This window comes from Oryctolagus cuniculus, chromosome 3 (assembly GCF_964237555.1).
Source record: "Oryctolagus cuniculus chromosome 3, mOryCun1.1, whole genome shotgun sequence".
Classification (NCBI taxonomy): domain Eukaryota; kingdom Metazoa; phylum Chordata; class Mammalia; order Lagomorpha; family Leporidae; genus Oryctolagus; species Oryctolagus cuniculus.
The window spans coordinates 152,823,604-152,835,937 of NC_091434.1; the positions used below are offsets into that span (position 1 = coordinate 152,823,604).

General features: G+C 50.9%; 1 protein-coding gene across 1 annotated transcript in view; it reads right to left on the reverse strand.

Moving 5' to 3' along the window:
* Positions 1 to 4,195: 4,195 nt before the first annotated feature.
* Positions 4,196 to 12,334, reverse strand: part of WNT2 (Wnt family member 2) — a 44,085-nt gene continuing 35,946 nt past the window's right edge. Inside the window, 1 exon segment of the mRNA NM_001171042.1 lies at positions 4,196 to 5,377. Coding sequence (NP_001164513.1) covers positions 5,148 to 5,377 — 230 coding nt within the window. The 3' untranslated portion in view covers positions 4,196 to 5,147.

Sequence of the window (12,334 nt, forward strand, 5' to 3'; positions counted from 1 at the left end):
CGGGGCAAGGGATCTTGTATGTTTCTAATCAAGCTGAGGAAAAGCCATTTCAGCCAAGAGTAAGCACTTAACGGCGAGAGCAGTAATTCAGGGAATCAATGGGAGGGCGCTTGCTGCTGTGAGAGACACTGAATTTATAAACACTGCCAAAGCACGCAAGCATTGAGAGGGACTCCCATGGAGCTGGCACCCACAGGAAAACATGGGGCGAAGATCTGGAATCACTCCTCAGCCGTGACTATGTCCTACCCACTAACGGTAGCGATCGGTAAGGTAAGTCGATGGCCTGCCTTGAAAACCTTGACAAATGTGGCAGATGCGTCTTGCTGGGGCTCTTTTAAGGGAGATCCTGAGAAAAGACAGGGCAATAGTTCCCATAACCCGCACGGGCTGCTCTTCACCAGAGGGTTTGGCGAGACTACCATGAGTTTAAAATAACAAAGTTAACACTGAAAACTCACTTTATTATGTTTTGATTTCACAGAAAATGTAGACTTGTAAATAACAATAGTTCTTTGTAACAACCTGCGTGACACTTTTATTAGCTTGTGCAAGTGGGAGGTTTGGTTAAACAGGAATCCATGTGAATATCAGTGGGAAATAAAAGCTAAAGCTGGAACTATGATTTAGAAAAATAATGATCATGTTGGGCTCTGTAAACCACCTGTCACCTTGCTGATCCCCAGAAAAATGTGAAGCACGTTCTCATGGATGAGTGAGAATTTTCTCCGCCTAGGTAAGGAGAAGGTCAAAGTGGGCACGCCTCCGCTGTCAGCTCACACCAGCAGCCTGCTTTTCAGAAAAGCAGCAGATACCTGACCAAAGGTATGCACCGGCTTTGGAACGGGCGAGGCTTATTTGTTGAGTACAGCTCTTGCTTTTAAGACAAGGAAACCCAAGTTCAAGTGCAGTAAATAGGCACAAAAGAATGGTTCTGGTCCATTGCATTCTCTTCTGAGCCTTTATTTGAGAGCAGGCGAGAAGGGGGATGAATGTTTCTCTGCTTAGTGGGACAACAGCAGGCTGCTCGAGCCGGCCTTTCGTAACCGCAGAGTAACAACAAGCAAGATCCTGGCCTGAGGATGCCGCAGCCCGGCAGAGCACACACATGGTCACACCGGCCTGGTGGATGGCCCTGCGCGGTGTTCAGTCCACGGGAGGCGCCTTAGCCAATTAACATGGCTCAGGAAGGTCAGGGTGATACAGGACTTTCTGACTTGAAAATCTTCTATGAAAAAGACGTGCGGCCCCTGGCTTTTTTCAAGCTTGGTAATAATTCTAAGAAAAAGGAATAAAGCTGTGACAATTTCGAATCAGCTCTTGAAATTCACATTGGCCCACCTTGAACTGAACTGCTCAGCAGGCGTGGACAACGGAAGCCATGGCCAGGGGACCCTGAGCCTTGTGGGCCTCAGGAAAAGGTTCTGGTTGGCAAGGACAGGGCATCAATAATAATCAATGAAGTGGTAGGGATTGTCAATAAGAGCAGAAAAAGCTACTGCCCACCAAGCCAGCTAGGTACCTAACTGCTACCAGGCACCGCCTCCCTCCCCTGCCCACCCTTCCAATCTGACCCACCACACTGCCTTGTCACCTGGCAGATCCTTCTTTTCAGATCTTTGCTTCCATCTGGGGACCCCTGAATAAGGGAGGGCACAGCATCAGTGATCTGGGTGTGTGGGGCAGGGAGGGCTTGCCTTTCCCATTTCCGTCCTGAGGCCTCTGTATCCGTGACACGTCAGGGCCCTCATTCCTATGGGACGCAGGGCCAGTGCTGGGTGTGGCCTCAGCACTGGGCTGTGTTGTGCTGGAGCCACTTGAGGGGATGAGTGGCCAGGGCAAGACAGGAACTCTTCCAGACGTGGTGAGTCCAGCATCCAGCCCAGGGTGCTGCATCGGAAAGCACCTGACAAAGGCTGTTCTCAGAACACAGGCAGACAGCAGTGGGCTCCACAAAGCACTGTAGGGAAGCAGACCTGTTGAGGAAACCCCTCCCATGCTGGTTCCCAGGCCCACGTGTAGGCAACACTGCTCTTGGTAGAAAACTTAAATGAACTACTCAAGATCTCCCGTGGCAGGAGCTTTCTGGGATATTTTAGAAAGCTGATGGCATTATCTTGGGCCGAGCAACTTTCATTTATCTTAAGATTTCTAGGGGTTGGCATTGTAGTGTAACTGGTTAAGCTGCCCCGTGGCACCAACATCCCACATGGGCACTGGTTCTAATCTCGGCTGTTTCACTTCTGATCCAGCTCTCTGCTATGGCCTGGGGAAGCAGTGGAAGATGACCCAAGTGCTTGGGCCCCGGCACCCGTGTGGAAGATTTGGATGAAGCTCCCGACCCTGGTCATTTGGGTCATTTTGGTAGTTTACCAGCGGATGGAAGAACTTTTTCTCTTTTTCTCTCTCTCCCCCCACTTCTCTCTCTGTAACTCTGCCCTTCAAATTAATTAAATCTTTGAAAAAAATTAAGTAAAATTTCTATTAGGAGGGAGTTTGTAAGTGGATCTCACTTGAGTGGGCTTTCCCACTATTGTATTTTAGGTAATTCATGCCATGGATTTCCTCAAAAGCCTTAGATAATCAAGAGTCTGGGGTAGTTCAGAAATCTGGCATTGGACCCTCTACCAAACCCTAATAGTTCAGAAATCTGGCATTGGGCCCTCTACCAAACCCTAAAGGAAATGAGTTTGAAATTATCTGCACCTATTTTTAATTTTTTCCCCCAAATAACAGGAAGTTCCTCTTTTGGAAGTCAAGGCAGATTGGAGTATGTCAGCCTTACTATGTCCCCCTCAGTGAGCACCACGGCCACTCTAAAAGCTGCCATCATCCCCCTTACAGACAGGGTGATTTACAAGGTGTCCACATGGATAGGCTGTGCTCTGCCTCCCCACAGAATAGGATACACCTCCATTGAAAAAGAAAGTCAGATGGAAATACCCCGGGAATAAGAAACCCCAAGCATCCCAGTGGAAGCTAAACTTTACATAGACTCTAAGGAGCTCGTTTTGAGAACAACCCATTTCATTGAATGGATTAGGGGTTTAACTCTCTCAAGTACTCAGCATGGGCCCATGTGCCTGGCACACACTTGCACAGACTCCTTTGCCTCTCTTGGTCTCAGTTTCCCCAAGCTGGAGCAGGGAGGGGGTGCCGAGATGTCCTCTAAGACTCAATTCTTAATGTACTGATGGATCTTCCAGGTCGAGGTTGATCTCACAGGAAGAAGGACTGATGGCTTTACAAACACTAGGGCTGTGCCTCCACCTCCCTTGCAGTCATTCACAGCAAGGCCTGGCCTTCCCCCCAACTATGCTCAGGGCAGCCACTGTCAGCTCCACCGCCCCCACCCTCTGCACTCATGGAATTAAATGGGCAAGTGTCACTATGGAAATATGAAACAAATCATTTGGGGATTTGGGAAGGAGTGACAGGGAATAGGAGGCAGTGAGCTGTCTTCCACGAGCCTCTGGTCTAAATGACCTGTGCAGAATGAGGCTAGGGAAACTGAAGATCAAAGTATGAAAGGATGAGCAAGCATCAGTAATCTGACACCAGATGCACATAATGAAGCATCCTGTTAATGACTGCAACTCAGGGAAGAACTCATATTTAGAACAAGAAACCCATTGCACAGGGAGATGAGAAATAACTTCCTGTCTTTCACCTAACTTCCAGTTAATGTTTAAAACACACACACACACACACACACACACACACACACACAGAGGGTAGGCAGCCTCTCTGATTTCCCTGAATGTCATCTTTTGGCTGATGGCAGAAGCCAACCACTATTTGCATACTGATGTTCCCATAATTACAGTTGGGTCCCTTAAGTATAGTCTCCAAGTTAATGATTTGTTTGCAATATAATATAGTAGGATTACCGACTTCTAAGCAAGGCAATGTGTCATTTGCTTTAGGCTACAGTATCACGTCATCTTATAAGCATCAAATAAACACAATTAAAAATGACAGGTCTTTAAAGTGTGCTGGAAGGGTGATGGGCATAGCTGATGTTCCTTGGCATACGAGGCTGACTTCTCTTAGGCATCTGCCCGAAGGCTGTCCCGAGCATTACTGAGCTCCAGAAAGCTCCCTATCAGCATTTGGGTTCACTGGTTCCTGTCATTCCAAGTTTTCATTCTCAAAGTTGTCTCAGTTACGACGTTTCCTGGTCACATGCCTTAACACCAGATAGGAATGTTATCCCCATCCCCCCCACCCCGTGTTCTTATTTGTTCACACTTTCTGATGCTCAAAATCATTTTCCACCATGTTCACCCAATAGTTACAGAATATTGCCAGATCACCCATCTTCGTTTGTAGTTCCCTTCAGATCCCAAGTCAGAGGGAAGGTTCACTCCCTACAGATTCTTTACATGGAGGGAACAGCGATGCAAAGCAGTCGCCATTATGAGCCTTTTGCTAGCACAAAGATTCAAAACATCACCATCCCCAAGGATACACAGTCCCACCTTCTTACGTCAGACTCGACCAAGGCAATGAGTCCCTTGAAAGTATGCATTTGAAACCTGAAGTTTATTGAAAGCCATCCTTCCCCCAGGCAGTGACCACTCACCCCAGGGTGCGGGCAGAGGGGGTGGGGTGGCCCCTGGCATCCACTGATCACAGGAAAACCTTGCTGGATTTTTCAAGAATTTAAGTTAATCAATGACAGTCGATTTTGTCTTCTTTACTCCCCCCCCCCCCCCGCCCCGCACCCACTCCTGGAGAGAAGGATGAGATTTCTTCACGGCGATTGTGTGTGGGAGGACGCAGGGGAAGCTCCCTTGAGACACTCTCTGTCCTCCTGGCCAACAGCTCTAGAAAAAGGAAAGTCTAGAAGGGTGAAGATGGCGATCTGGGCCTGCCGCCCTCCCCCCAACAGCCTGGTTCCAAAGAGAACTCCCCAGGAAGAGGGGGGACCCCAGAGAGCCAGGCGGCAGACAGAACAGGGCATGTGTGGTATGCAGCACATGGCCCCCAGTACTGGGGCCGCCAAGGAGGGGAGGGGCTTCTGCTGAGACAAAGGCCACATGCCTTAAGAAATATCCCCCCTAAGAGAGCCCATGGGTCCAGTGTCCTCGCAGATCCAGTGGAGTCCTTGCAGGAGGGTCGGTGGGCGGTGACCTCCGCTGGGGTCATGTTGGGGTTGTCCAGTCAGCACTCTTGGGAGCCTTGCATGTGTGCACGTCCAGGGCCTCCAGGCAGTCCTGGCAACGCACGGCACAGCACCAGTGGAACTTACACTCGCACTTGGTCATCCGGGTGACGCGGGAGGTGTCGTAGCCTCTCCCGCAGCACATGACTTCACAGCTGTCCATGCCTCTGGACGTCAGGTTGCACACACGACCTGCTGTACCCGGGGAGCCTGGAAAACAAGCCGGGGAGGTATCACTGAAAAGGTCTGGGGGTGGATACAAAACGCCTGGGGAGGAGCAGGTCATGAGGGCCATCCTCCAGCCCAGGGCTCTGCTTCTCCACTGCCTGCGACAGTGACACCCATCGGGGGGCACACGCTGTGTTCATCCTCTGTGCCAGCCGCAGCCAGCGGAGCAGAGCTGAGGGCCAAGGACCGCAAGGATGGACACGAAGCTTTGGGTGTGCCTTGGGCATCCTGAATCCAGCTCCCACTTCCAGGGTAGAAACTTTGCCCATTATCCTTGCCCAGCCTTGGCCGGATGGATCATCAAATGGATGAGGCCAGATCAGAAGGAAAGAAAGCTCTCGCCTGGTTCCTCTCTCCTGACCTCAAACCACAGTAAGAAAATAGTTACCGCTCTTGGAATTGGCGAGGGCGTGGAACCCTCCAAGGGAGGTAACTCCCTCTCCCCAGATTTGATTACATGGGCTTCCTAGAAAGAGAACAGACCGCTGGTGGCTGAAGGAGAGGTGTGGGCACCGCTTGTCTCAGACCCTGGGGAGGAAGGGTGCAGCGCAGCCGATGGAACCCACAGCAGTCTAGCAGGACACAGAGACTGTGAGGCTGCTGCTAATTCCCTACGGAACAGCATCCGTGGGTCAAATTGGTTAAGTGGCAGTCCACGTGGATGTACTCTGGGGAAGATTTTTTTTTTTTTTTTGACAGGCAGAGTGGACAGTGAGAGAGAGACAGAGAGAAAGGTCTTCCTTTTGCCGTTGGTTCACCCTGCAATGGCCGCTGCGGCCGGCGCACTGCGCTGATCCGATGGCAGGAGCCAGGTGCTTCTCCTGGTCTCCCATGGGGTGCAGGGCCCAAGTACTTGGGCCATCCTCCACTGCACTCCCTGGCCACAGCAGAGAGCTGGCCTAGAAGAGAGGCAACCGGGACAGAATTCGGCGCCCCGACCGGGACTAGAACCCGGTGTGCCGGTGCCGCAAGGCGGAGGATTAGCCTAGTGAGCTGCGGCGCTGGCCATCTGGGGAAGATTTTCAAAGAGAGGAAGCACCAGAGCTTTTTCACAGGGACATGTTCGCACAACAGAACTAAGCGCAGTGGGTATTTTTAAAGTGTTTGCTCAGCTTACAACGACCCTTTCCACTTCTTCCTGCTGCAGAGCTGGGTGCCTGGCAGCTGTGTTGCGACCCCACCACCCTGCTCACCAGTGCCTGGAGCAGGATGGGCACCTGATGCAGGCTGGCCCATCACGTGGGTTTCCCTGCAGAGATGTGGTTTTGACAGACAGACTGGTTATCTCTGTAGCACACTGAGTTCTGTGGACCCCCGAGGAGATCCACAGTGGGACAGGAATGAGCAGTCATTCAGAGAGAGCATGCTGTCCCAATCCTGCACTGCCCTCTGCATCTGCTTCCATTTCTCCTGGAGTCCGGGCCGCAGTCCAACCTCAGCCGTACTAGAGACCCTGTGCATTTCTGTTTGGAGCTTAAACTGTTCCAGTTGCTATTACTTGCAGTCAACAAGCAAAGACAGTGACAGTTCATTTTCAGTCCCTCTACCATGGAATGAGGCCTGCCTCCCTCCTCATCAGCCCTCCAGCCCCTCGTGACTCTGTGTTTATCTCAGTCCGCTCTGTGCAGCTATCTGCAGAAATGTCATGTTGCCCTGCTGTCCAGAGTGACCAGGAAAGCAGCAAGGTTCAAACAGGGCGTGGGGTCAAGAGAAGGAGAGGGTGGAGCAGGATCGTCTCTGTGTGCTCGGCTGCCGAGAGCCGGAAGACAGGCGGGGAATGTCACGAGGACAGGAAGGATGGCAAAGGGCTGGGGTCGGGGTGGAGGGGGGGTCAGCCAGGGATGGCCCCGAGCCTGCATCGTGCCGGAGAAGCGGCAGCAGCTGGGCCTGCACCCGGGGCAGCCATCAGGACAGCGCTCAAAATCACTGATTGTGCAAAAAGGATGCACTGCCAAATGCTGCCTCTTAACAGCACACCCATTATTTCATTGAGTAAACATTTAGTGAACACAAACATGTGTAAGACACTGCGCTGGTTGCTTAGGGTTTTGGAGGAAGTGGTGGGGGAGCAGGGAAGGAGGTAAAATAACTGGAACCCAGTTCCTACTCTCAGGGACTCACAAGCAAGTCAAGAGAGAAATCCGGAAAGAGAGATGTCCCCTGCTTCAGGATAATTGTGCATTTGCTGAAGATTTTGAGCTTCAACTCTAATGAATAGATTCTTTAGAGTGTGGACAAATCAGGGTTCTAATCTTGGCTTTGCTGTGTGCCAACTTGACTTTAACCTTGTCAGGTTCAGTTTCATCCAATGCAAAATAGGGACAGACAGCTCTTTCCTCACAGGGCTCATGGTGAGGGGGAAATGAGATGATGCATAAAGATACCTCACATAATAAGTGCTCAATAACCTTGACCCTCTATTCACTTGCCTAGCGAGTGCTTGCTGAGTACCTACTATGTGCTGAGCACAGTTCTTCGGGGAGCTTGGGATGTATGAGTGAACAAAGCAAAGATCCGGAGAAATGTTTGTCTTAAGAGGTAGGTGTGAGCCAAGTATAGTATAACAATGACATTTCTTCATATTCATAGCAGCAAACAGGATGAGAGAGAGCCAGCAGCTGCTCACTTCTATAGAGGAGGAGGTAATAGAGACAGGATGTGAAGGATGAGTGGATCTGCAGGGAAAGAATGGGTGAAAGGCATCCCAGGCAAGAGCCAACCTGTTGGCAGATGTTCCAAGGGCAAGTTCACAAAAGATGCAGGTTCGCTGTGGCTGATGCACAGAGTGTGTATTGGGCAAACAGCATGCAAAAGGTTGGAGCGACAGGTTCAAGTGGCTTCAAGCCTTGTTACCATTTGGATTTTGTTGTTCTGTGGGTGGTGGGCCAGTCAAGATTTTAAATTGAGAGAAAACATGTTAAGTGATGAGTTTGGGAGGGAGGCGAGGCTCAAGGTTCCTGACATAGTCTGGGGCAGACACAGTAAGTGGAGATAGAAGAAGGACAAATGTCTGGTATGCTAAAGAGAGAATCACTAGATCCTGGTGATTCACTGAGTGGAGGAGCTGGGGTGCAGGCATCAAGTCAGAAAAGACTGCAACATGTTCATGGTCTCCACGGCAAGAAGGTGACCTTGGATGGGCACCAACGGACAGACACAATGCGCTGAAGAATGAATGGGAGGATGGGACCCGGGGACAGTGAGTGTAGGCAAAGGGCAGTGCAGCCGCAAAGGCCGACGAGGCTACTCACTGCCTCGGAGACTTTTGGTGGCTTGTTAGGCAGCAACAGGTGCCTGGTCCAGGGCTTCCATCTCAGATTGGGTTTTCATTTTTACAGAGTACAAAAATGGGGACACCGAGCAAGGCTGCTGGGAGTCAGAGTGGCGACTTCTCTTGGAGGAAGAGAGAAGGAATGTGAGGGAGGGTTCTGGAATCCTGGGCCTCTTCAGCAGCTTGCCCTGGGCACAGGTTCTACGGTGCATTCATTTGAGAAAATTCATTGAGCTGGGCATGTGTGATGGGTGCACTTTCCTGTGGTGGAGGAGGAGGAGGGAGAAGAGGAGGAGGAGGAAGACATCACATGTGCAGTAGGTGAGGAGCAAGGCTAGAACGCAGGGCTCCACTGGGAACCGTAGCAGGAGAGGTGCTGGAGGGGGAGGGGAGGCTGCCTTGTGTGACAGGTTAAGGGGCAAAAACTTTCACCCAAGGGCAGTGGGATGCCACTGGGGGGCCTGACGCACAAGGCAGCGTGACTGGGTTTGGGCTCAGGAGGGTCACTGTGAGTGAGTGCCACGCCCAGTGGAGTGAACAGGGCTGGAGTGAGGCCAGGGGATGAGTTAGAGAGGCTTCAGGGGTTCCGAGCGGCACAGGAGGTGGCCTGGATGAAGAAGGCAGTGGTGAGAACTGGGGGGAGTCGTGGATGAGAGGTGAGGTGAGGGGCAGGTGACTAAGCAGATGGACGGTGAGAGGATGGGAGGTGTGGGGCTTGGCTGTTCCCTGAGGCGGGCAGCACGGGGGAGGGCTGGCTTGGAAGGCAGGTCATGAGTTGAGTTTTCAGCCTGTGGAGTTTGCACTGACTGTGGGCCATCCAGGTAGAGAGAGTCACTGGAAAATCTGTCCTGGGACTCAGCAGAGAGGTTGGGATCTGGGTCTTCTGCTCAGAGGTGGTAATGGTGCCAGGGCTGTGAATGAGACTCTTGGTGGATGTGAAGATGCACCCATGTGGTTCCAAAGAGGCCCCACTGAGGTTCCATATAAGCTCCTCACACCAACAGACATTCTCATTTCCGCTGATGTGCATTTGTTGACACGTGGATGCATTCCTATTACCATGAATTAGAATTCCTCATGCCCTTGGGGCTGTGAGGTGTGGGGTGAGATGTGGGTGAAATGCCCCACTCCTGCATCAGGCTGGGGTTCTTATACCAATCTAACTTGGTGCTCTTCCCCACTGGGGGCCGAAGCCTGGTGGAATCTGAGCTGAGGGTCCAATTCAGACTTGGGGAATGGCCATGGTGGTTTTTGTCCCCCAAACACAGAATACTGAACGAGACTCTGAACAGAAGGAGTGCTCATTGTGTTGATCTCAACGCCATCAGAGCTCAGAGAGGGAGGTGCAATGACCATTGACTAAAGCTTAACACAGACATGGTTTCAGATAAGGAAACAAAGACTGGGGCAAGGACTTGGCTCAGTGGGCCAGTCTTGGTATATGCTGGAAAACACGATCCATCTGAACATGCCTCTCTCCACTGGCCACACAAACAGAGTGTGACAAGGGCCCCAAGATGAGAGAGGGTTTTTGAGAACTGAGAACCACCAAAGTGAGAGCAGTGGTGAAGTCACAGCCTGGAGCCACACCAAGCCTTTCTGAGGTCTGGGGAAGGGGCACCAGGGAATGGGCCACAGAGGGGGCAAGAGCAGCCCTGCTGGGAGCAGAGGCTAAGGCTGCCCGGCAATGGGCGATGAGCTGGTCTTGCTTTGGGGCCTGGGTCTAACCTTCGATTGATGGGCCGTGGAACAGAGGGGCTGACTGATACCTGCTGTGATTTTAGCAGCCATTCCATCCACACTCTGCAAAGAGCACTTCCTGAGGGCAGAATCGAGGCTAAACTGGCTGGTCTTCCATTATTCTAAAACCCATTATTATTGTCTGTTATGATAACAGAATTATTCTAAAAACCCATTATTATTGACAGCAGTAGGGCTACACTGTCTTAAGGACCTCCCATCAGTCTTTCCAAAACAGAGAGCACTATAATTATGCTTCAAATAAAAGAATCAAGACTGTGTGTGGCATGTGTGTGTGTGTGTGTGTGTGTGAGAGAGAGAGAGGGAGAGAGGGAGAGAGAGTGAGAGAGAGAAGGAAGGAAGGAAGGAGGGAGGGAGGAAGGGAGAGAGAGATTAAAGGGAGCCACTGAGTTTTATAATTTTCCTATTTGTTTAGTTCTAAATATTTGCAATACACTCTTTCAGAGCTTTGTCCTCAATATACCAAGGTACTAAGTGGTGAGTCACTCACCCCCGCCTGGGCCACAATGGAACCGCTGCGGAAATAAGCCGGGTTGCACCTGCAAGCCCGTGGGGTGAGTTTTCACCTCTAGGCAGATGGACAGAGAAGGTCACCTGCCCTCTCCTTGTGCTCTTCTTCTCCATGCATCCTTCCTTCCTTCCTTCCTTCCTTCCTTCCTTTCCCTCTACCTTTGTCTCTTAATCCCTGTCTTTCGTAGTTCCCAGCTAGAGCCAATATTTATGGCTTACACTTACACTTACATGAGGTAGGTCCTGTGATAAACATTTTATCTGCATTATCTTGTTTAACTCTCACAAGCTTTCTAGGGTAGGTACTATTATCAACACCAACATGGAAATGAGGAAATGGGGGTTCAGGGAGGCTAAGTAACTTACTCAAGAACACACAGCCAGCAGGTGGCAGGCTCAGAATTGGAAACCAAGCATGTCTGCCTGCCGAGGTCAAGATCAAGGCTGCTGGGACATTCTCCCCATCCGTGGGGAGCTCACCCTGGGCCCTGCCAGGTGCTGCAGAGCTGACTCCCTTGGAATACCACATGACAGCCCTTTGGCAGCTTTCCTGCTCTCTCTTTGAGGTCTTCTTAAAAATGTGTATGTATGCAGGTATGTATTTTGAAAGAGAGAGAGTGTGTGTGTTCACATTGGTTGGTTCACTCCCCAAATGCCAACAGCCAGGGCTTTGCCAGGGTGAAGCCAGGAGCCTGGAATTTAATGTGGGTTTCCCATGTGGGTGGCAGGGACCCAGCTACTTGGGCCATCATCTGCTGCCCCATTGAGCATGCATTAACAGGAAGCTGGAGTTGGGAGCAAAGCTGGGACTTCGACCCAGGTACTCTGATATGGGATGCAGGAGTCTTAATCAGTGTTGTAACTGCTAGACCAAATACCCGCCCCTGAAGTCTTGTATCAAATGAAGAACTTGCCAAGTTTCTGTCATTTAGCTTTGCTGAGTGGGGGCCTTTTTGCCAGCTCACGAGATACTGCAGACGGTTAAAACACCTTAAGTTATGTGAGAAAAGGGAAAAGGCTGATTAAGGCGGTGTTAGCAGTTCATGCTGCATTTTTCCTGAACAGATATTCCTACCAGATTCCAGGATCCTTTTTGAAGAATGAGAATAATTCCTCTGAAATGCCAGGATGCACAGCTTCACCACATGTGGGCCCTCGCTGTGGCTTTGACATCTGTCACTGCTGTGGCCCTGGGTGAGGACATCAGCAGAGCCCTCGCTACAGAGAACCCAGGGAAGCCAATCACACCAGTTTTCTCTCACCCAAAATGCAACTACTGAGCCTACTCACCTGCCTAACTCTCTGAACGTTCAGGTTCTCTGAGCCACTTCCAACAACTGACTGGGTCTTGAGAGGGTAAATATTTTCATCACATAGAAACTTTAAAAAAAAGCATG